General features: G+C 43.7%; 1 protein-coding gene across 1 annotated transcript in view; it reads right to left on the bottom strand.

Moving 5' to 3' along the window:
• Positions 1 to 1699: 1699 nt before the first annotated feature.
• DOP1B (DOP1 leucine zipper like protein B) overlaps positions 1700 to 21335 on the bottom strand; it is a 47897-nt gene continuing 28261 nt past the window's right edge. The window contains exons 17-34 of the mRNA XM_041399709.1: positions 20900 to 21000; positions 18962 to 19152; positions 15262 to 16846; positions 14758 to 14869; positions 14226 to 14414; positions 13920 to 14045; positions 13284 to 13418; positions 10890 to 11031; positions 10597 to 10679; positions 9969 to 10078; positions 9181 to 9327; positions 8837 to 8898; positions 8072 to 8200; positions 6638 to 6774; positions 6253 to 6308; positions 5615 to 5764; positions 5051 to 5180; positions 1700 to 4359 (exon numbers count right to left, since the gene is read on the bottom strand). Of these exons, the coding sequence (XP_041255643.1) occupies positions 4102 to 4359; positions 5051 to 5180; positions 5615 to 5764; positions 6253 to 6308; positions 6638 to 6774; positions 8072 to 8200; positions 8837 to 8898; positions 9181 to 9327; positions 9969 to 10078; positions 10597 to 10679; positions 10890 to 11031; positions 13284 to 13418; positions 13920 to 14045; positions 14226 to 14414; positions 14758 to 14869; positions 15262 to 16846; positions 18962 to 19152; positions 20900 to 21000 (3843 nt within the window). The 3' untranslated portion in view covers positions 1700 to 4101. The remainder of the gene's footprint in view (positions 4360 to 5050; positions 5181 to 5614; positions 5765 to 6252; positions 6309 to 6637; positions 6775 to 8071; positions 8201 to 8836; positions 8899 to 9180; positions 9328 to 9968; positions 10079 to 10596; positions 10680 to 10889; positions 11032 to 13283; positions 13419 to 13919; positions 14046 to 14225; positions 14415 to 14757; positions 14870 to 15261; positions 16847 to 18961; positions 19153 to 20899; positions 21001 to 21335) is intronic.

Here is a 21335-nt window from a genome sequence, read left to right as displayed (position 1 = left end):
AGCAGCCAAGCTTGTCTCCTGGAGCAGAGCAGGATGACCCTGGAGAAGCATCTGGGAATTTTGTCTGACATTCCCTGTGCCAGAACAAGGACATTTGTCCCAGAAATTGCTGCCCCACCTCCTCATGGCCCCTTCCCCAGCCACATCCTGTTCCTCACAGCAATCCTTGGATGGCTCCACAGCTCTCGGTGTTTGGCACATCCACATCAGCCCCTCACAATGTTCCAGGGGAGGCCCTGGGTACAGGGAAGGGTGAAATGGGAGCAGCAGCTTTCCCTCAGTGTAGCCTCCACACTAAAATAAACAGATGGTGAAGTAACTGTGATCCTGGGAGAACTTTAAACAGAGAAAGAAGAGTGATAAAGATGCTGTACCCCCAAGAAGAAGAGGATTTCAGAGATAGATAATGAGAACCTTTACCTTTAAACAACTCCTCTTTAAAACAGAACCCCATAAGTTAGCATAGCCCATAAACACAACTAAAAGAAAACTTACAAAAAATGAGAAGGATTTCACAATTACCAGTTTCCCCGGGTGGCTGCTATTCATAAAGAGAATCACGAGAAAACTGTTTTCTTGTAGAGAAGTCTCCATAACATTAACAAGAGGAACTTCTCTAAATAAACTAAAAAAAGACTATTTTAGAAGTCGTAAACTGACTGAAATTTTAGGTTTTATTTCTTTACATTGTCAGTAAAAAAGAAAAAGTTGGAAGAAAAAGGTATCCTAAAGATTTTATTCTAATTCCTATTACTCTTTTAGTTGCTGTTAATAATTTTTTCTTTATATCCTTCTAAAATTTTAAACCTACTTTACCTTTCTCCTAATCCTATATCACAGCAAAAAATAAGTAAATACATTCTAGTGAGTACACTAATAATTAACCAACACTGAACCCACCACACTAATTAGTACATTAACCAAAAAAATCTCAAATTAACAAACCAAAACCACTACACAAAATCAGTATTTCCACCCAATTTCAAACTAAAACTACCACACACAGTCATGTAAACCACACTCCTCCAGCCTGAGCTGTTAAAGATCATGGTACAGAAGAGTGTTCTTCTCTCTGGATGAAGAGGAAAGAGATTTATTCCAGGGCACTGCCTTGGCTATGTGAAATGTTCAGGCTGGAGCTGTGCAGCAGCAGCTCCTGATTTCCTGGGAAGTCTCTCTCTCCACCCAGGGTCAATCCATGATCCCTGCAGCAGCTCCCTGTTCCAGACACAGCTCCCCAAAGCTTGTCCCAGGCAGGGACAGGGATCTCAGTGCGCCAGTTCCAGGGCTGTAAAGGCCAGGGATGCAGGAGGTGGAGCAGCAGGGCTGTGGGATGAGACGGGAAGAGAGGAGCAGCACAGCCTCTCCCAAGGCAGGGGCAGCAGAGTCCTGCTCCTGGGATCCACAGCCCTCATCCCCTGAGGTGGGATTTTCAGCAGGAATTTGCCCATGGAAAGGGTGCTCAGGCCTTGGAAGGAGCTGCCCAGGGAGCTTTGGAGTGCCCATCCCTGGAGGTGTCCCCTGGATGTGGCACTCAGAGCTCTGGGCTGGGGACAAGGTGGGCACGGGGCACAGCTGGGACCTTGGAAAAGATCTTGGAGATCTTTTCTGTGATTGAATTTGGGAGCTTTTCCAGAGTCAGATAAAAATTAAAATTGGTGAGTGAGCAGTGAAGGCAGGTTGAAAAATAAGAACTGCATTTGAAAAGGCATTGCAAAATAACATTTAATATTAATAGAAGAATTACATTCATGTATGGTATGGGATACACAACCATCACTTAATGCTCTACACTTCAAGTCCTGCTGCTCTTCAGCAGTTTACCTTGGTTGCACCTCCTGATTTTTTTCTTTCAGGACAATGAAATCCTTTGGAATATTTCCAAGTCTCCCTCTGAGCGCTTTCTGCTGTATTGGAGCTGAAGTGTCCAAAAGACAAAGCTGAGCTTGGTTAGACTGAAAAGCAAAATCACAGCAAAGCAAAAGCATTTCCTGTCCTGGAACAGGAGAGGATGTCTGGAGTTCCAGGCAAAATGTTTCCAGATTCATGGACAGCGAGGTTGTTCTGCTTTGGTAGGACCAGCTCAGAGCAGGAGAGCCCTGCTGCGGCTCCTCAGTGGATTTATCAGTAGGAGAAAACAACCACAGTTAGTCCCACATGGGAAAGTAATAGTTATGGAATAAAGGAATAAAATACTCCCCTTTTGACCTGTGGAACTGTGCCCCTCCAGCACTCAAGCAGGACTTTTAGTTAAAGCCCTTTCCTCCTTTTTCACATGCTATTTATAAAAGATCTACTTGGATACTAAATTTTAAAGAACTTTTTCTTCTGAAGTGGAAGGATTCTGCAAATTCCTTAAATGTCTGATGCCACTGAAAGCAGTTTAATGACAAAAAGTTCTCTTAGATTTTAACACCATTGGATAGAATGATGGAATAACAGAATCATGGAATCCTAGAATGATTTGGGTTGGAGGGACCTCAAAGCCCACCCAGTGCCACCCCTGCCATGGCAGGACAACACCTTCCCCTGTGCCAGGCTGCTCCAGCCCCAGTGTCCAACCTGGCCTTGGGCACTGCCAGGGCTCCAGGGGCAGCCACAGCTGCTCTGGGAATTCCATCCCAGCCCCTCCCAGCCAGGAATTCCTTCCCAACACCCCATCTAACCTTGCTCTCCTTTCTGAGCATTTTAAGGGAAAGATCCAAGTATGGAATGCAACCAGCAGGAAACTGAAAGTACCAAACCATCCTGAGTGTTCAGATTATCCCTAACAATTATTGCAGACAGGTAGGAAATAAACACCAACATTTTAACAGTGGCCTGCTCCAATATTCAAGTAATGCTTTCAAAGGGAAACTTTCCACTTGTGCTCATTCCAACAGCATTAGAGACCATTAATAAATTATATTAATAGAAACAATTCACATTCTTAATGACCACACCTCAGTCCACCACTTTCGTTCACTGTAAAAATGCAAAGGATTTAAATAAGTTTAGCACAAGCCTATTGTGCTGTTATTTTTGTACAGTATTCCAGTGCAAGAGTAAAGGATGTTTCATTATTTTAGTTTATAAACCCAAGATGAAAATCTCATCCATCTGTACCTAAAACCCACTGCAGAGAAGCCTCCCTCGTTGTTATGAGAGTTTGGGAAAAAGAAATCCTTGATTCCCAACCAAATTTTTCCCATGTCCTTTTTAATTTAGGAAAAGCACTGGGATGATCCCCCTACCTCTCTCACCATCCAGGAACAGCCAAATACATTCTTTTGTACAAAAAATGTTCTTACAAAAACAAAAAAAGAATATTATTTTCATTTTAGTTAAGCAATTTCTATTTTTACAGCATTATCTTCATTTAGTTGCATTTCAGAAGCTGCAGCCACCTGAGTCACTGAAAGAACAAAAGTTTATAATTTAAAAAATATTAATTTAAATCTTTTAATCAATTAATTAAAATAAAAACCCCCTCAAGTAATGCAAATTACAAAATGTTCCTGCAAAGGTTTGTGTTTTATGCACATTTCTGATTTATAAGGATTTGCTACGCCTGAAGATGCTGTTCTAGCACAGAGCTGAAATTACAGCCAGGGAAAAGCTGCAGCTCCTTGCACAATGATGAGACTCAGCCAATCCATCTGTGAGGAATTTGGGGCATTTGTTTGGAATTTGATCAATTTAGGTCAAATTAAGGGATTTCACCTCAGGAAATGACTCGCTGCAAACTGATTGTACACTAACATGCAATATTGGATTTTCCTTCAATTTTCCTTCAGGACACAGTTCCAAAAGCACTTTAAAGTCCGGGAGAAGTCCCAGGACAGCTGCTGCTTCCACCAAGTTCAAAATATTCTTCCCCTATGTACAAAATGTCTTTAATCCTTCCCATGGAAAACAAATAAAACACAGGAACTCTGAGAAATTCCCACCAAACTGCCCTTTTTTCCCACCACAGCAACAGGAGATTCCTGCTTTTTACCACCAGCTCCTGAATAATAGAAGAGAAATCCCAAAACGTAGCTGGAAATTTGGGGGAAAAAAAATGGAATTTCAGCCAAGCTTTCCCTGTGTTTGATCCAGCAGGAGTGTCCCAGGTGAGGCTCAACTTTCCATATTTTCCAGGAAGTCACATTCCACACTGTCCTCCAGCTGCTGCAGGATCCTGCTGCTGTTGCTGCCAAGAGAATCCACGGAGGCAGCTGCAGAGGGGTGGGAATTGTGGGGGTCACTGCCTCGGGCTGTGAAGGCCCAGCACAGAGTCTGGAAGAAAGGCAGCAGCTGGGTGATGCTGGACACGGAGCGCAGGCTCAGCAGGGGGAATTTGGGATTCCTGGCAGCTCCCTCGGGGTGCTCTGGGTCCTGAAAAGAAAAAAAGCGGGGATGTAATAAAGGTAAAGGTTGGAAAGGACCTTGAAGATCATCCAGCTCATCCATGAGCTCCTCCACTGTCCCATGGTGCTCCAAGCCCCATTGTCCAACCTGGCCTTGGACAATTCCAGGGATCCAGAAGAAGCCACAGCTGCTCTGGGCAGTCTTTTCCTCACAGGGAATATCTAAAAATCCCTTCAATAACTTAAAAGCTGGCATTTAAGGAGAACAACACCAGGTCAAGAGTGGCTGGAAGGTTGCCATGAAATAATCCCATTTCCAGACCAAAGGCCTTGAAACCAAGATTCCTGCCTTTCCTTGCTGAGGTCATTTATCTGTTGGAAATCAAAGATTCATCAATTTTATTCAAAATTAAAAAAAACCCCGAAGCACTTGTTGGAAAAGAGGTGACTTTGCTTTCTTACAGAATTTCTATGATGGAATGGTTTGGGTTGGGAGGGACACCAAAGATCAGCCAGCTCCAGGGGCAGGGACACCTTCATCTACCCCGGGCTGCTCCAAGCCCCATGCAGCCTGGCCTTGGGCACTGCCAGGGATCCAGGGGCAGCCACAGCTGCTCTTCCTCTTCCTCACAGGGAATATCTAAATAACTCTGAATAACTAAAAATCTTGTGTTTGGAAAAGTAAATTAATGTATTAAAAAAATAAGAAGTTTGTTTACCCCATATTTCATCCTGAGCAGATCCATGATCCTCACGATGTGTGGTTGGCATTCCTGGTGGTTTTCCACCAGGTGGGAGGTGACAGGAGATGATTCTGTGTCCACCTCTGGCACAAAGGCCCATTTGTACCTGAAAAAAATTGATTGATTCCTTAAAAAGATGAAAACCCTTGTTTGGATCAAGCCTACTTTAGTGCAGTACCGGTTGTTTCTACAAAAATCTCTCATCAGTGTTCTCCGTTGCTATTAATGAATTATTACATTACTAATTTGTCAATATTTAAATACAACCAGCCCCAAAACATTCCCAGGTATGTGCAGATGGAAAACAATCTTCACCTTTCTCCTCTCCCAGTTTTCCAAGTTAAGGAATCCTAAAGAGGATAGGGAAATCCTCCTATACCAAGACCAAACTTTTCTCCCAAATCCCATTTATCACCATATTTATCGCCATATATCCAATATCAGCACTCCTAAAAGGAACTGATGAAAGGCAAAATGAAATCGTGAGGGAAACACAATTCCTTTAAAGGATAAAGGAACAGGAGGAGAAGAGAGACTCACATTTGGAAGAGCTGCATCCTGTCAGGGGGGAAGGAAAGTGCTGTGTCCAGGAATTTGCAGGCTGCCAGGTACAGGCACAGCTCCTTGGGCTGGATCTCAGCCCCGCTGCCATCCCCCGAGCCTTTGGCTTTGCTGATTTTGCTGTTGCTCCTGTGTTTCAATTTAAAAAAAGGTCCATTCAAACTCCAATCCACCCAAGGTTTTTCAGTCAGCACAAGAGGAATGCCCATATTTACACAAAGGAGCTCTTGGACCATTATTTTTATTCTGTAGGAGGCTCTTGTACAAGTATTTTCATTTTATTTTTGCTCTGTAGGAGCAAAATAATCTAAAACATACCAAAAAATGGCACCATGTTAAAATATTTGACTGCCAACTTAGCATTTATTTTTGTACACAACTAATAATTAGTACATATATTTTTAAGCATATCACTATTTAAGCTGCTAAAAAAAATCTAAATTTTTTTAACAGTAATAGAAAAATAAAAATCCAATAGCAAAATGTCCTGTTGGCTCCTCCCTATTGCAGAGAATTAATTTATTAATTTTAAAGAAATCTCTCAAACTCTCCTCCCTATCTCAGAGCATTAATTAAATTAATTAATTTTAAAGAATCTCTCAAATGGCAGCTCTTACTTTGCTGGTTCCTCTTCCTCAGTTAAATCTTCCTCCAGCTGTAGAAATGTCTGGATCTTTAAAGAAATAATTATTGAGAAGCTGAAATATTCATACAACTCAATCCCATCTAAAAGTGATGACTGACATTGAAAAGGAACCTTTATGACTTGTAACAAATTAATAACTCAGGCAACAGATTCCGTTAACAACACCAAAATTAATCCAAAAGGAATTTCCTAATCACAATTTAACATTTCCTCCACACATGATCAGATTAATGCAAAACTGTGGAAACATTTCCAAGCAGGGAAGAGGAAAAATCTAAACTGGGAAAAACCACAGGCTGATTTTTTTTCAAATGTAATTTTTTTTTTTTTTTAAATGTTCAAAACTTCTTTCTTACCAGTTCTGTGACCATGATTGGCCACAACGAGGTGAGATGTTGAGGGGAAATCCTCAACAAGAGAACTCTGAAGAAGAGAAACATCTGGGCAGCCACCAGAGAAGTCTGGCCCACGCGGAGGTTCTCAGTCAGGCGTTCTGGAGGAAGCATAAAAAAGGGAAAAAGCAAAATAAAAGCAGCATTTTCCTGAATGTGTATTGTTTTGAGAATTAAAGTGTGGAATTACAGAATCATTTGGGTTGGAAGGGACCTTAAAGCCCACCCAGTGCCACCCCTGCCATGGCAGGGACACCTTCCACTGTGCCAGGCTGCTCCAGCCCCTGTAGCCATGATATTATGGAAAATCCTTGCTGGGATTTTTCCTCTCCTGAGAAGCTGAGGAGCCTCAGGAGAGAAATGTAAACAATTACTATCTGCTGCTGTGGAATGCAACAGGTGCATCTGTGATTGGTGCATGTGGATTGTTTTCCATTGATGACCAATCACAGCCACCTGTGCCAAGGCTGTGAGCAGTCACAGGATTTTTGTTATTCTATTCTGTTCTGTTCGTTCTTGTTGAGCCTTCTGATCTCTCCGTTCTTTTAGTATAGTCTTAATGTAGCATTTTAATATAATATCTAACATAATAAATCAGCCTTCTGAAATGGAGTCAAGCCTCGTAGCCCCGCCACACACTGAGAGTCATCAACAAGCCCCAGTGTCCAACCTGGCCTTGGGCACTGCCAGGGATCCAGGGGCAGCCCCAGCTGCTCTGGGAATTCCATCCCAGCCCTGCCCACCCTGCCAGGGAACAATTCCTAATTCCCAAGATCCCATCCAACCCTGCCCTCTGGCAGTTTAAGGCCATTCCCTTGTCCTGTCACTCCAGCCCTTGTGAAAGCTCCCTCTCCACCTTGTAGAAGGTGGCAAATCACAATTTTTATTTGATCATCAGTTTTGGGCTAAGTTCTTTGCATTCTATTAACTGAATTGTAATTCAGACAAAGCCCAAGTGGTTTGTGGTGCACAAAATGTGATCAAAACTGGCATTTAAAGAGAACAACAGCAGGTCAAGAGTGGCTGGAAGGTTGCCATGAAATAATCCCATTTCCAGACCAAAGGCCTTGAAACCAAGATTCCTGCCTTTCCTTGCTGAGGTCATTTATCTGTTGGAACTCAAAGATTCATCAATTTTATTCAAAATTAAAATAACCCCGAAGCACTTGTTGGAAAAGAGGTGACTTTGCTTTCTTACAGAATTTCTATGATGGAATGGTTTGGGTTGGGAGGGACATTAAAGATCAGCCAGCTCCAGGGGCAGGGACACCTTCATCTACCCCAGGCTGCTCCAAGCCCCATCCATCCTGGCCTTGGGCACTGCCAGGGATCCAGGGGCTTCTGTGTCCCAAGGGATTTGTGCTGCAGCTGCAGGGAAGGGCAGGGATGGAGGCTCACCCTGGATCAGGGGCAGGTACAGGTGGTACTGGTCGATCTCCCCGCTGAAGACGGCGAACGCCTGGCGCTTCAGCAGCATGGCCTTCTGCTCAAAGCTGGGGTACAGCTTCAGGGCACTGCTCTGCATGGCTGCAACACACAGCACAGTTATCCACCCCACAGGAACTGCCTGCCTTTGGGGCTGGGGATAATCCCTGGGTCCTGAAATCTTCCAGTAAAAGAACTCTCTTGGGTCAGCAACCGTGAATTTGTCTTGCGGAATAAAATTTGTCTTGTGTTGTAACTGTTGAATTATTTTTTTAGCAAGGATGAAAAAGAGACTAAAGGTGCTTGAGGCCACTCTAAGGGGTCCCATCCCACCCCTTCCCCAGGATTTGTTCTTCCACACTCCCCTTGAGCCTGGATTAGAGGTCACAGCACAGCAAAGGAAGGTTTGCTGCACTGCTCATGGCAGACACCTGCAGAGTTTGCCAAAGTCTCCTCCTGTGAAAGGTCACACTTGGACACCTCAAAACTAGAGCAAAATGTGAATGTGGGAGCCCAACAGAAGCACCTCTACAGCAAAATCTCCACTGGTGTGTTTTAGACATGATCAAAATCCAGATTTAACTCAGCTTTAGCTGGGAATCAAGTTCCCAAAATGGTCAATTATGTGCAGTCAGCCCTTTATGGATAAATCAGTGTAATAAAAATGCACCCAAATGGCTCAGATGCAAATAGATTTCAAATTGAGGTAGAAATACATTATCAGCAGCTGATACTTACTCATTAAATCCTTAAACATGGTTTTCTCATGTGTGAGGAGATGATCAATGATGGATCTCCAGCTGCAGGAGAGAAAGAAGGAATTAGATATCCAGGGAAACCTGTGGTGTGGATTCACCTCAGAAATAATTTGGGTCAAACTTTCCATACAAGAAAACGGTTTCCAGGCAGGATTTGTGTGCAGACTCTTGTCTGGAGCAGAATTAGTGCTGAGACCCATTTTTAACATTATCCTATAAGAAAGCACTAAGTGGAATTTTCTTCCCAGTGTTACTCCTCTCCTTTAAAACCTTTCCTTATAAATTCAGAATACAAGCTCAGAGTGCTGCAATTCCATATCTTACTGAGTGCAGGAAGTGTCCATCTGGAAAAAAGATGGATCCATGTACAATTCCAGCACTTCTTTTTTCCAGGCTCTCTTGGTGTAGGCGTATCCACTCAGGGAGCTCAGCAGCTGAGCACCAGCACGGAAACTGGGAATGTTGTAGGCACTATGGGAGAGGACAAAAATTATCAATATGGGCTTTTTTAAAGTTCAAAAACAGATCCCAGCTCACAAAAGGGTTGGTTTGAATGCAATTTTAGGAAGGAATTGTTCTCTGGTAGGGTGGGGAGGGCAGGGCTGGGATGGAATTCCCAGAGAAGCTGTGGCTGCCTCTGGATCCCTGGCAGTGCCCAAGGCCAGGTTGGACACTGGGGCTTGGAGCAGCCTGGCACAGTGGAAGGTGTCCCTGCCATGGCAGGGCTGGCACTGGATGGGCTTTGAGGTCCTTTCCAACCCAAACCATTCCATGCCCTGTGTCCCCATTGGATATCATCCATCTCTCCCACATTTGTGAGAAAAACTAGGGAGAGAATAGGGACAGATGATGCTTTTCTGCTTCCTGGTGGATCCTGCACCTCCCATGCTCTGCTGCCCCATCCCCATCCCCTGACAGGCACAGAAAGGGGAGATTGAGTAAAACCCAAAATCCCCAGTGGGGGAAGCAGAGCTCAAACAACAACGGTTCAGCTCCTGGGGAAACAGTGCTCAAACCCAGCTCAAACCCATTAGAATGGGAACAGAGAATGGAGAAACAAGGGAAAACAAAAAGATGAGGCAGGGAAATGGCAGGAGCAGGGAGAGACTGGCCTGTGGTTCCGCAGGTAGGGGAACACGAAGTAGAGCAGGCGGGAGATGAGGGGCACGGCCTTGTCCTTCTCATCACTGCGGTACACCACGTCCAGCAGCGAGGCCAGCACCTGACAAGGGACACAGAGCTCTGCACACCCACGGCTGGCACTGCAGCAAGTGCTCCAGCCATGGTTCAGGCTGGAAATGTGTGAGTTGAATAGCTCCCAAAAGACTGGCACTCCTGTTTAATCTGTCAGGAAAATTCTCTTCACAGAAACACAGAATCCCAGGATCACTGGGTTGGAAGAGACCTTCAAGAACATCAAGTCCAACCCAGCCCCAACAGCTCAACCAAACCCTGGCCCCAGTGCCACATCCAGGCTTTGTTAAACACCCCCAGGGATGGTGACTGCACCACCTCCCCAGGCAGCCATTCCAAAACTTTATCACCATTCTGGAATAAACTTTTTCCTGCTATCCAGCATGTATTTCCCTCGGTGCAGCTGCAGGCTGTGTGCTCTGGTTGTGTCAGTGCTGCCTGGAGACAGAGCCCAGCCCCAGCTGAGCACAGGCACCTTTCAGGAGCTGTGCACAGTGAGGAGGTCCTCAGCTTAAGAAACCCCAGAGATAAGAGGGCCCCACTGACCTCTGCCAGGAGAGAAAGGGCTTGGACACTGTAGATTGAAGGAGCAGAGGCAGAAACCATTGAAGATGGTACCACTGATGTATCTAAAAAAAAGCAAAATAATCGAGTTTTCTCTTCAGACAGGTTTAAATGTTGCTGTTTCCTAATCTGCTGCTCAAATAGAACATTTATGTGCAAATTGGCATTACATGAAATATGAAATCATGCAAAGCACACATCATCAAACCCCTTGTGCTCTTCACTGCCTGCAGCAGAGGACAGGGAGCAGCAGGAGTCAGAGAAAGTCACATTACCATTGACATCCTCCATGTTGAATTCATCTGGTAAAATCTGAGGCTGAGCTTTCACTTCCAAATTCCTGCTCAGCCAACTGGTCTGTTCCAGGGAAGAACCAGCAATGGTCCCCACAGCCTCCAGAATCTTTTGGGTCACCTCCTGTAATGTAACCAAAGTGGCATCAGATATTTAATTGGTATGTTTAATTGCTAGGGAAATGAGGAGCTGCAATGAAACCAAATCCCAGCCAGCCAAAGCAAGGCAGAGGCTGTAAAATGACATTTTCTGTCATTTTGCTGGCAAGACTCTGAAGCAGAAGGGGAGATTGAATTTCTCTGTTCGCTCATGAAACCCAAACCCACCCAGGTAAGCAGTGTTCAAACTGCTGGTGAAATAAGGCAGAACAGGAGGAGGATTCTGCTCTGCTCCTTTCTTTACACAGCTGAGCTCAGAGTCATTCCCATTGCCAAGCCCAGCTGGGAGCTCCAAGGATTAATTAATTTTCCTAGACAGCTTGGAGATTTCAATATCCACACACAGGACATGAACTCAGGACAACCCACTTGTGTTACCACATCCCAGCCCCTGCCCACCCTGCCAGGGAAGGATTTATTCCCAAAATCTCATTTTAGTACTTTTTGATTATAGTACTTTCTAATTATATAATTTCATATGTATTATTAATCATATATATTATCTAATTAATTCCTAATTATTACCAATTTCTTCTTCACTACATACATTGTTTTACTCTAATATTTCTTCATACTCCTAACTAAATAATATTAATAATTAATACTTACGTAGTTATCTTACATAACTCTATATAATTTTACAAAACAAAACTAATCAATATTTTATTCCTCACACAAAACATCATCATATGCTGGTTTTTGGCTTCTTTTCTGTACTTCTGTTGAGTCAGGATTGAAGGTACTTGAGATGGTATTTTGCATTTAGGATTAGATGTTTATTTTTTTATTTATGTTACAGTCTCACAATAGTGAGTTCTGTAGTATCTCACTAACAAGGTACAAAATGGTTGACTATCTTTCTAGATGAGGTTTTTTTAACTATTTAATTAAAAATGTCATCCAAATTATTTTTACTTTTAACCTAATAAATAATCACTCGAAGTCTGCAATGTGGACTTTTTTATCCACTTACACAAAACCACCTTTCATCATCTCCGCTTTGGTTGGAAGGTTTGTTATTTTTGTTTCTGATATTGGGAAAATTTGATCCCTGTGAGGGAGGGAGGCCATTCCCCTTTTCCCATCACCATCTCCTGAAATATTTTTAAAAATCTATTTTTTTGTGTATCAGACACAATCTGGATAACAAAACTCATTCAGGAGCAAAGGACAATCCCACATTTAAAAGCAAACCCTTCCAACAGTTCTTCAAAGACACATTGAAACACATCCAGCCTGGAATACATTCAGAAAATGGAATTATCTTCCTGCTTGAAGTTTTGTTTTCGTTGTTATATTACATATTTATTTTTTAAATAAATAAATATAAAAATAATTATATTTTTATATATAAAATATAAACAATATAAATAATATAAAATATATAATAGATTGTAATATAATTTTATAGTTGAAATAATTGTATATTTATATGTATATATTTATATTATGATATTTATTTATTTTATATATTTATTTTTGTATTTACATATTTTATATCTTTATATTTTAAGTATAAAAATATTGAATTTGATGTAAAAATTTATTTTTATAGAACTCAGGATTTTTAAATTTTTGTTGTGTACAAGATATTTGAGGAAGGAATGTGCTGTAAACTTTATTAGAGGGATTTATAATGAATTGTGAAGGATGTGGAGGAATGGTTTTTGGTATTGGTTTAGTAGTTATTGATAAATTTGTTAAATAATTTGAAAATGGTTTTTTAGGGTTTGAATGAGTTAAAGGTATGGTATTTAAGTTTGATGTATTGGTTAAGGTTATTTAAATATTGGGTTTTGGTTGATTAATGGGTAAAACTGTATTGTTGAGAGTAAATAAAATCAAAATATATAAATGCGATATTAGATTTAATTTTACGTTTGTAGTTTTTGTATGTGAAGTAAGAGGTGTTTGTTTTTAGTTGTAGTTTTTGTTTGTGTGCTTACCTTTTTGTTTCTAGAGTTTTTAACACTTTTTATATTTGATACGGTTTGTGATCTTTTTTGGAATTTAGTTTGCTTTTGAACTTGTGGAGATATAAGTACACTTTTTGCTTTAGGTTATTAATGGAAATGGATATTTAATTTGTTTTGGGTTTTTGATTAGGATTAAAGGATTTTTAAAAATTTTTGTTTGTGTACTATTAGAAAAATGCTTAATGCTTGGTGAATTTGGTTTTGTAAAAGAGCTGTTTAAAAAATATAGAACACCTAATACCTCTTCCCCCTTGATCTGTGCTGGTTTCTTCACCACCTCTTTGACCAGATACAAGATGGTGTCAATTTTCAATGTATTCAGGGCACAAATTAAGTCCACGAGAATGAGCTGGGATGCACTGGCCACTGGGAGAATCTGACAAGAGAAAACAAAGCAGAACACACACCCCTCAAAATGAAATGTAAATTACACAGGATAACCACACACTGCCCTTGCCATTAAAGATCTCCCAACACCTCATGAACACAACTGGATTCTGCCCCAGTGAAAGCAGGAAAGGAAAAGGTTCTCCCCAGGATAAATAATGAGTTCCAGAGAACACAGCTCTCATTTTCTCTGGAAACTGAGCTGATTCATGAGCTTTAAAATATAATTGGCCAATTATATTTTGGCAATCCAGTATTGAATAGAAAATGGATTTTACTCTCAGATTTAAACCCACAATGTGGGTTTTATTTGATTATTTATTGAGGTTTAATTATAGTTCTGATGCTTTTTCTAACTAAGAGGATTTCAGATTTTTCACTCCTATTTAAAAAACCCCAAAGAATCTACAAACAGAGTTAAGAACTGACCCCATAAATGTAACATTTGCCTTTATATAGGAAATAAAAAGGTCCTTTTCTTTAGCTTCACCTTGGTTTTACTGTGACTTCTGTGAGGTTTTTTGCTGTTCCACACTGCTGCAGTTGCTGCCATCAGCTGGATTCCAAGGTGTGCTGTCAAGGGATTCAGGAAGTCCAATATTTTTGTTCTTAGTGTCTGTAAAGGGAGGAAAATAATTATCAATGTAAGGCAAAGACCATCTCCTACTTTATAAAGTATTATTTCTTTTCCCAGGATATACAGAAAATAAACAGCAATAAAAGAACTCCATGTAAAATGCACTGGGGAGGACGAGGAGATTAAAAAAAAAAATCAGCATTTTAAAAGAGCTCCTACTTTGGTTGCTTTAAAGTAGACTGAAGAGGAGCCTTTAGTTGTCCCAAAGAAGTCAGTTGGTCTTTTCTGGGAGTCTTCCCTCTTGATGACATTCCAGAGGAGGCTCATGGTGTTCATTATTCGGGGCAGCTCCTCCAGGATGGCATTCCTGGCATTCCTCAGGTTGGCAGGTTCAGCTGAACAGGATGACTGGGAAAAAAACCCCAAAATATCAATGTTAAAATGATTTCTTATGCAAAAGAACCTAAAAATTGTAGGGAACACATCAAAGCATTATAAATCCAAAGAAAATAAGCCAGTTTGTTAAGGACTGATATTTGCATCACCAAGATCTTCATGAACAATGACTTCAAATTCCCTCTGCAGTCTTCAAACACAGAAAAATTGAGCTCAGTCCTTTCACTTTGAGTCAGCTCAGTTCTTTGGGTGTGCTCTGAGGCCTCTCTAAGGTTATTTTCTTGTACAATTCCCTGTTTCTCTTCACCTGGAAGGAAGGGGGATGTGACCCTGCTGTCAGGAGATTCCCACGTACCTTTTTTGTTGGATGGGGATGATCCAGAAGGCAGAAGTGCCCGATGGTTGTCAGCCCTTCCAGAAGGGTGAGGGGATAATCAGGAGTCACATTTTCTCTTTTAGAAGTGAAGCTTTGGGAGGGGGAAAAAAACCAAAACATGTTAATAAGCCAAGTGGTATTCCCTTGATTAAAAATTCCTGTTTCTATTCCACAGCTAAAATTGGAGGGAATATTAGGAATATCAGATCAGGAATACCAGAATGAAGGGATCCATAAAACTGGGAGCTTTCATACTTGGATGGAAGGCAGAGGGAGCCAGGAAATATCAGAGTTGCTGCTGCTCCTCTCTCCTCTCTTCTTCCAGCTGCTGCACCAATCCTGCCTCCAGCTCACTCCAGGTGCAGCAGGAATTAAGGATCAAACTCTGGGAGCCACGGTGCTGACCCAGGGAGTTCCTTCACACTCCCAGCTCTGTGGAAAGGGGAATTTTTGGAATAACAAATCCCCGCTGGTGGCTCTCACCTGGCAGATGTTTTGGCAGAAGTCTTCACAGCTTCATTTTCATACTGCTTGACAAGCTCATCCAGGTTTTTACAGATCTGCACCACAAATGGGGCCACGGTCCAGCCTAAGGACTTCCCAAAGTAGGGCAGGGAGCTGGTGACCAAGCCCACCCAGGTGGGATGCATGCCATGGCCATACTCGGGCTGGAGCCCCCTCACCACGGCAGAGACAAACAAGCCCTGGGAGGTGATAGGGTGTGGGTACACGTACTGCATGGCCCCAATGGCCTGCTGGAAGTTCAGAGCCTGCTGCCACTCCTTGGACAGGTCTGGCTGGCTCTCCTGCTCCTCAGGCCTCTGGCCAAGGTGGTGCTCCAGGACAATCAACACCTGCAGCAGCTTCAGCAGCTCAATCTGGAGAGGGTGCTCGCTCCAGATCTGATCGTGGCCAAAATTGATCAGGCTCTCCTCGAAGAGCTCTTGCTCTTGGTGGTTGGCCCCATCAGCCAGGAGCTGGTAGCGCTTGTGGCTGACGTACATGGAGGCCGAGAGCGAGAGCAGCACCAGCTCCTGCACTTGGCACCTTCCCAGCAGATCGCGGATCAGCTCCACGTTCCTGGGCTCGGCCGCCTTGGCCGTGGTGGCCAGCTGGGCCATCATCCTGATGAGCACCTCCACGCTCTTCACCTGCACGTCCCTGTTGCCCAGCAGGTCCCTGTGGCTGAGCTGCAGGCAGCAGGGGTAGTAGGAGCGCAGGAAGCTCAGGCACAGCGAGGTGAGCAGCTCGATCAGCAGCGAGTGCGGACACGCCGTGGGGGACTGAGGCTGCAGCTTCCCATAAAAGCTCTGCCCTACCAGAGCTTCCTGGTGGCGAGCCAAGAGGTTGTAGATGAGGTTCAGGTGCGCTGTGGAGCTGGTGTCCATGCTGGTGGTGGCCACAGCCTCGATGAATTCCTTGGGGTTGGTTTTGAGCACGGCCTCCAGCACGGAGAAGGCGTAGAGCACCCGCCGGGAGTCGTAGGGCTGCAAGTACAGCAGCATGTGCTTGAACAGGGCCTCTGCCAGCTCCTGCTTCTCCTTCTGCTGCCTCAGCAGCCTGCAGTGAGCCATCTCCTGCAGCTCCAGCTCCATCTCCTCGTCACTGGACAGAGACTCCGAGGCCTGAGTCCTCTCGGAGTCGGCCCTGACGAGGTTGAGCCCCGCGCTGGATCTGGAGCTCTCGGAGGCACTGAGGGAATTCCCGTGGCCTGGAGCCTCTCTGCCATCAGCTGCAGCCTCCTTGTCCTCGCTGCTCACCTCCTGCAGCTCCAGGGAAGGGGACAAGGAGGAGGTGTTGTCACTGTCATGGCCTGTGCTGGTGTCTGCAGACTCCGTGTGCTCGCTGTTGTCCTGGTCGCCCTCCGTGTCCTGGGAAGAGCCATCATTTTCAGGCTGCTCAGCTTTTAGCTCTGCTTTCTCTGGATCATTTTCCACTTCTGCCCAAATTGCTTCTCTGTCCACAGCAGTGAACTGGCTCAAGGGAAGGTTTTCCTCAGAATTGCTCTCAGAGATGCCAGACTCTTTCAGAGGGGTCTTTTTCTTGCAAAGCCAATCACGAACATAGTCTGAAAAATAGATTTTATTAATTTGATTGCTATTTCACACATAAAATCATATCACAGTCAGGCTTGGAAGGGTCCTTTAAGGGTCATTTAGTCAACACATCACGCTTTATAATATTATAATATTTATTTAAGAAGTTTAGAAAGCTGCTTTGCTCCAGTCCAGTATTAATTGTAATGAGTGTGACTAAAAAAAATGAACAACAATTATTCTTAAGGCAAGAATTATTTCACTTTTAAAGTGGTTAAAGAGCAGTGCTAACCTCCTGCAAAAAGAACAGGATCAAAACATAAAACACTTTTAGGCTGAGACACCCTAAGAGTGACAATTATCTTTTTTTATGCTTCCTGAACATTAAATATTTGTGGAGATCAGGAGGGCAATGAGAAGGATGGCAACAGAGGGATTGATTAATTAATTAATTAAAGAGCTATTTTTTCCCTTAATTAAATGCTGTGGAACAAGGAAGGAATAGATTATCTCTGTATTTCTATGGCAGCCCTGTGGATGCTTTAATTGTGGGACATTTATTTGTCAACTGACACCAAGAAATGATGCTGAAAGCACAGCCTGGTAACAGGCACAGGACAGGGGACAGGAACTTCCAGAAACTTCTGCACTTCCTGCTCTGCTCCAGTAAAAAAAAGCAAACTTGGGTATTTCAGCCAAATCACAGAATTGTTAACATTGGAAAAGACCTCCAAGATCAGAGTCCAACATCACCCAGTACCATGCCCCTGTTCACTTCTAAACTTGTCCTCAAGTGTCACATCCACATAGTTTCCAACACTTCCAGGGAAGGTGACTCCAGCACTGCCCTGGGCAGTCCCTTCCAATGTTTTACCATCATTTCCATGAAGGAATTTTTCCTAATATCCAAATTCAGCCTGCCCTGGGCCAGCCTGAGGCCGTTCCCTCTGCTCCTGTCCCTGTTCCCTGGGAGCAGAGCCCGACCCCCCCGGCTGTCCCCTCCTGGCAGGGACTTGTGCAGAGCCACAAGGGCCCCCTGAGCCTCCTTTGCTCCAGGCTCAGCCCCTTCCCAGCTCCCTCAGCCCCTGCTGGGGCTCCAGCCCCTTCCCAGCTCCGTTCCCTGCCCTGGACACGCTCCAGCCCCTCCAGGTCTCTCCTGCAGGAGCAGAACTGGGCACAGCCCTCGAGGGGCCTCTCAGAGCCAGCACAGAGGGACAATCCCTGCCCTGCTCCTGCTGGACACACAATTCCTCATCCAGCCCAGCTGCCAGTGGCCTCTTGCCCACCTGGGCACCCCTGGGCTCGTGTCCAGCCCTGTCCCCAGCACCCCCTGGGCTTTTCCAGCTTTCCAGCCCCTCTGCCCAGCCTGGGGCTCCCTGGGGTTGTTGTGACCCAAGGCAAGGGCTGGCCCTCACCCCGCTGGCCTCATCTCATGGATGAGGCAGTGCCCCAGAGGGCCCTGAGGGATTCACATTCTCTGAACCTGAGAGAAGCAGTGAGAGAAGCAGACAAAGAATGATCAAAACCATTCTTATCTTATTTGCTGCACCTGTGTTTGTGCCAAAGTAGAATGCAATATGCAGATTGTTCACCCAGTGATGGTGCTGTGTTTCCTTGGACTGTCAGGGCCAAGCACATGTGCAGACTGTCGGTCAGCAGGCAGTCATGAGATTCTCTTCAGTGCAGTTGAGTGCTTGTGCAGTTTCAGTTTAGATGTAGTGTAACAGGGTATAGAATAATATGTGCATTCCAATGGGACAGAGAGAGAGAAACAGCAAGTGCTTCTCACACGGCTTGTGAGAATTTTTAGGGAGTTGTAAGAATGTGATAACTTGTTAAGTATAAGCAATCTGCAGGTGGTGTTTTTCTACTTCGTCTTTCTGTTCTTCTCAAGGACAGTGTATGAGGAAGATGTTTTTATTAACCAATCAAACAGAATCTGTTGTATCACTCTATAAAACTGTACTGTTCTCTTGAATAAAGCCTTCCTTGCTCTTTCTACAATACCGCCTCCCGCCTGTTCCTGTGTTATTCTCGGCGCAGGAATGACAATAACACAGTACAATAAAGCAATTAATTAGCCTTCTGATACCAACAGAGTCCTCCTCATGATTTCTCCCTGCCTTTTACCACAGCCCCGGCGGTACCTGGGGAGGCGCGGTGCCTGAGGCAGCCCAGGGAGGTGCGCTGGGTGCGGGGGTGCAGCAGCAGCAGCAGCACGGGCTCCAGGATCCGCGCCACATCGCTCAGCGACAGCGCCCGCAGCAGCCAGCCCTGCGCCGCCGCGCCGATGGCCCCGTCCGAGCACGTCAGGCTGTCCAGCACCACGAACAGCGACCTGCGGGAAAACACGGGTAACTCGGCACTCGGCCTTCTCCGGGGTTTGAAATGGATTTCTCACACATTGCACATTAGTGTATGGATTAGTGCCTGGATTCTTACAAATCCATTCTTACAAATCTTACAGTGGATTCTTACAAATCCATTCTTACAAATCTTACAGTGGATTCTTACAAATCCATTCTTACAAATCTTACAGTGGATTCTTACAAATCCATTCTTACAAATCTTACAGTGGATTCTTACAAATCCATTCTTACAAATCTTACAGTGGATTCTTACAAATCTGATCTACAAGTCTTACAATGGATTCTTACAAATCTGATCTACAAGTCTTACAATGGATCCTTACAAGTCTCTTTCTCACACACTAGTGCATAACTCTAAACTGCTCATGAAGTGTTAGTTACTGTTGATGCCTTAAGTTTTAGATTTCATATTTTCCAGATTTTGCACTGCATTAGTGTATAACTCTGAACCTCACATGAAGTGTCAGCAAGTTCTCCTCAGAGTTCACTCACACAAAACGATCCTTTTCCAGGCCCCAAAAAAGTACAAACAACAGCAAACTGAGGAGAGCAATCTGGGAGGATGGGACTTCATAACCTGAAGATGTAATAGGACAATTAACCCCAAGATAGAAATGGACCAAAACCTATAAAATTGTGAAAACTCATGACCCAGGGTGCATCTTGGGTCCATCTTGGGTGTAGCCTCAGCTGGGCTCTTTTGCTGCCCAAAGTGTATCCTTTAAAGGCTTTTTAATAAATCCCTGCTTTATTCCTTTAGCACTGCCTGGCCTCTGTTCCAGGCAGCCTCCCAAGGCATCACTGTCTTCACATTTCGCTCAGACAAAACAATCCCTCTAGGCCTGACACCCAAGGACACCCTACAGCCTCAGGACCTGAAAATATAAAAAAAAAAGTGAACTGGGAGGAAGCAAACTGGGGGTTAATGACTTCATTATCTGAAGCTGTAATTGGAGAATTAACCCCTGATATGTAAATGGACCAAAGTGATAATTGTGTGAAACACTGGTGACCATTGTCCAGGTTGGCTGAGGCCTCTGGGAGGCTTCTGGGTGCCCAAGGTGTGTCTGTGGAGGCCTTTAATAAATACCTGCTCTTATTCTCTTAATCTTGTCTAGCCTCTGCTCTAGGGAGGCACTCCAAGGCATCACCAGCACCAAGGACAGCTGAAATCCCTAAAAAAAGTTAAATTAAGCAATAAAATCCGGGCAGGGAACACACCCAGAGCGTGCTCAATGGCTCAGGTCTGCTCCCAACAGCTTTGGCCAAGCAGCTTTCCTGGACTGAGCTCAGGAATTGTACAAGCAAGGCCTCACTAATCCTCCCACCTTTTAAATTCTTTCCCATACTTATTTGCTTTTATTTCATTTTATCTCATAGGAAGTAAAACTAAACTAAGATTTTTGTTTTTACAAGGAGCTGGTGTTATTTTCTTTGGAAGGCAAATTTAATTCACTCCAAGATTAAAAAATATCTGCTCTCCAGAAAAGCTACTCTTCCTTAATGAAGGTCTTTCTATTTTTACAGCAACTTCCTTCACCCAAAAGAAACCACAGCATGCACAGAGTGCCCTGCAAAGATAAACTCCAAGGAAATGGAAAATATTCCTTTTGTTCATTTTTTTTACTCTCCCTACAGAGAACTCCTCTCCAGCTCAGAAAAGAGAATAAAACATGATATAATTAAATATAAAAATGCAAATGGAAGTGGAAATACCTATCAAAGGAGCGATTGTGGGAAGTCACTCTGCTGCCTTGGATCTCTCTGGTCAGGTGCCACATGACAGAGAATCTGAACAGAGCTTCTAGCCTTGTTCCCTTGGCAAGGAAAAAAAGGAGATTTAGGGAGGTTTCCAAGTTGGATGAAAAGAGAATACATTGGTATCCACGCAGTGGATACTGGTGAAAAGCTTTAAAAAGGTTTGCAAATTTTTATGTTGCAATATTGCAAGGACAGGAAAACAATGGGAAAGACTGGTTAAAGTTTTATTGTGCAAAATGCTCTGTCAGCTGTTAAAGAACTGTGCTGTCATTATATTAGGGAAGGAAAATAATTAATAACTGGCTCACTTAAAATACAGCTTATTGTGAGACCAAATACTATAAAAATAAAGTGATTTTACAGATACTGGTAGAGCTGGAGCAGTGGGAAA

This window comes from Onychostruthus taczanowskii, unplaced genomic scaffold (genome assembly GCF_017590055.1).
Source record: "Onychostruthus taczanowskii isolate IOZ18803 unplaced genomic scaffold, ASM1759005v1 scaffold17, whole genome shotgun sequence".
In the NCBI taxonomy this organism is placed as follows: Eukaryota; Metazoa; Chordata; class Aves; order Passeriformes; family Passeridae; genus Onychostruthus; species Onychostruthus taczanowskii.
Note: the sequence above shows the minus strand (reverse complement) of the source record. Positions and strands in the feature narration are given on the sequence as shown.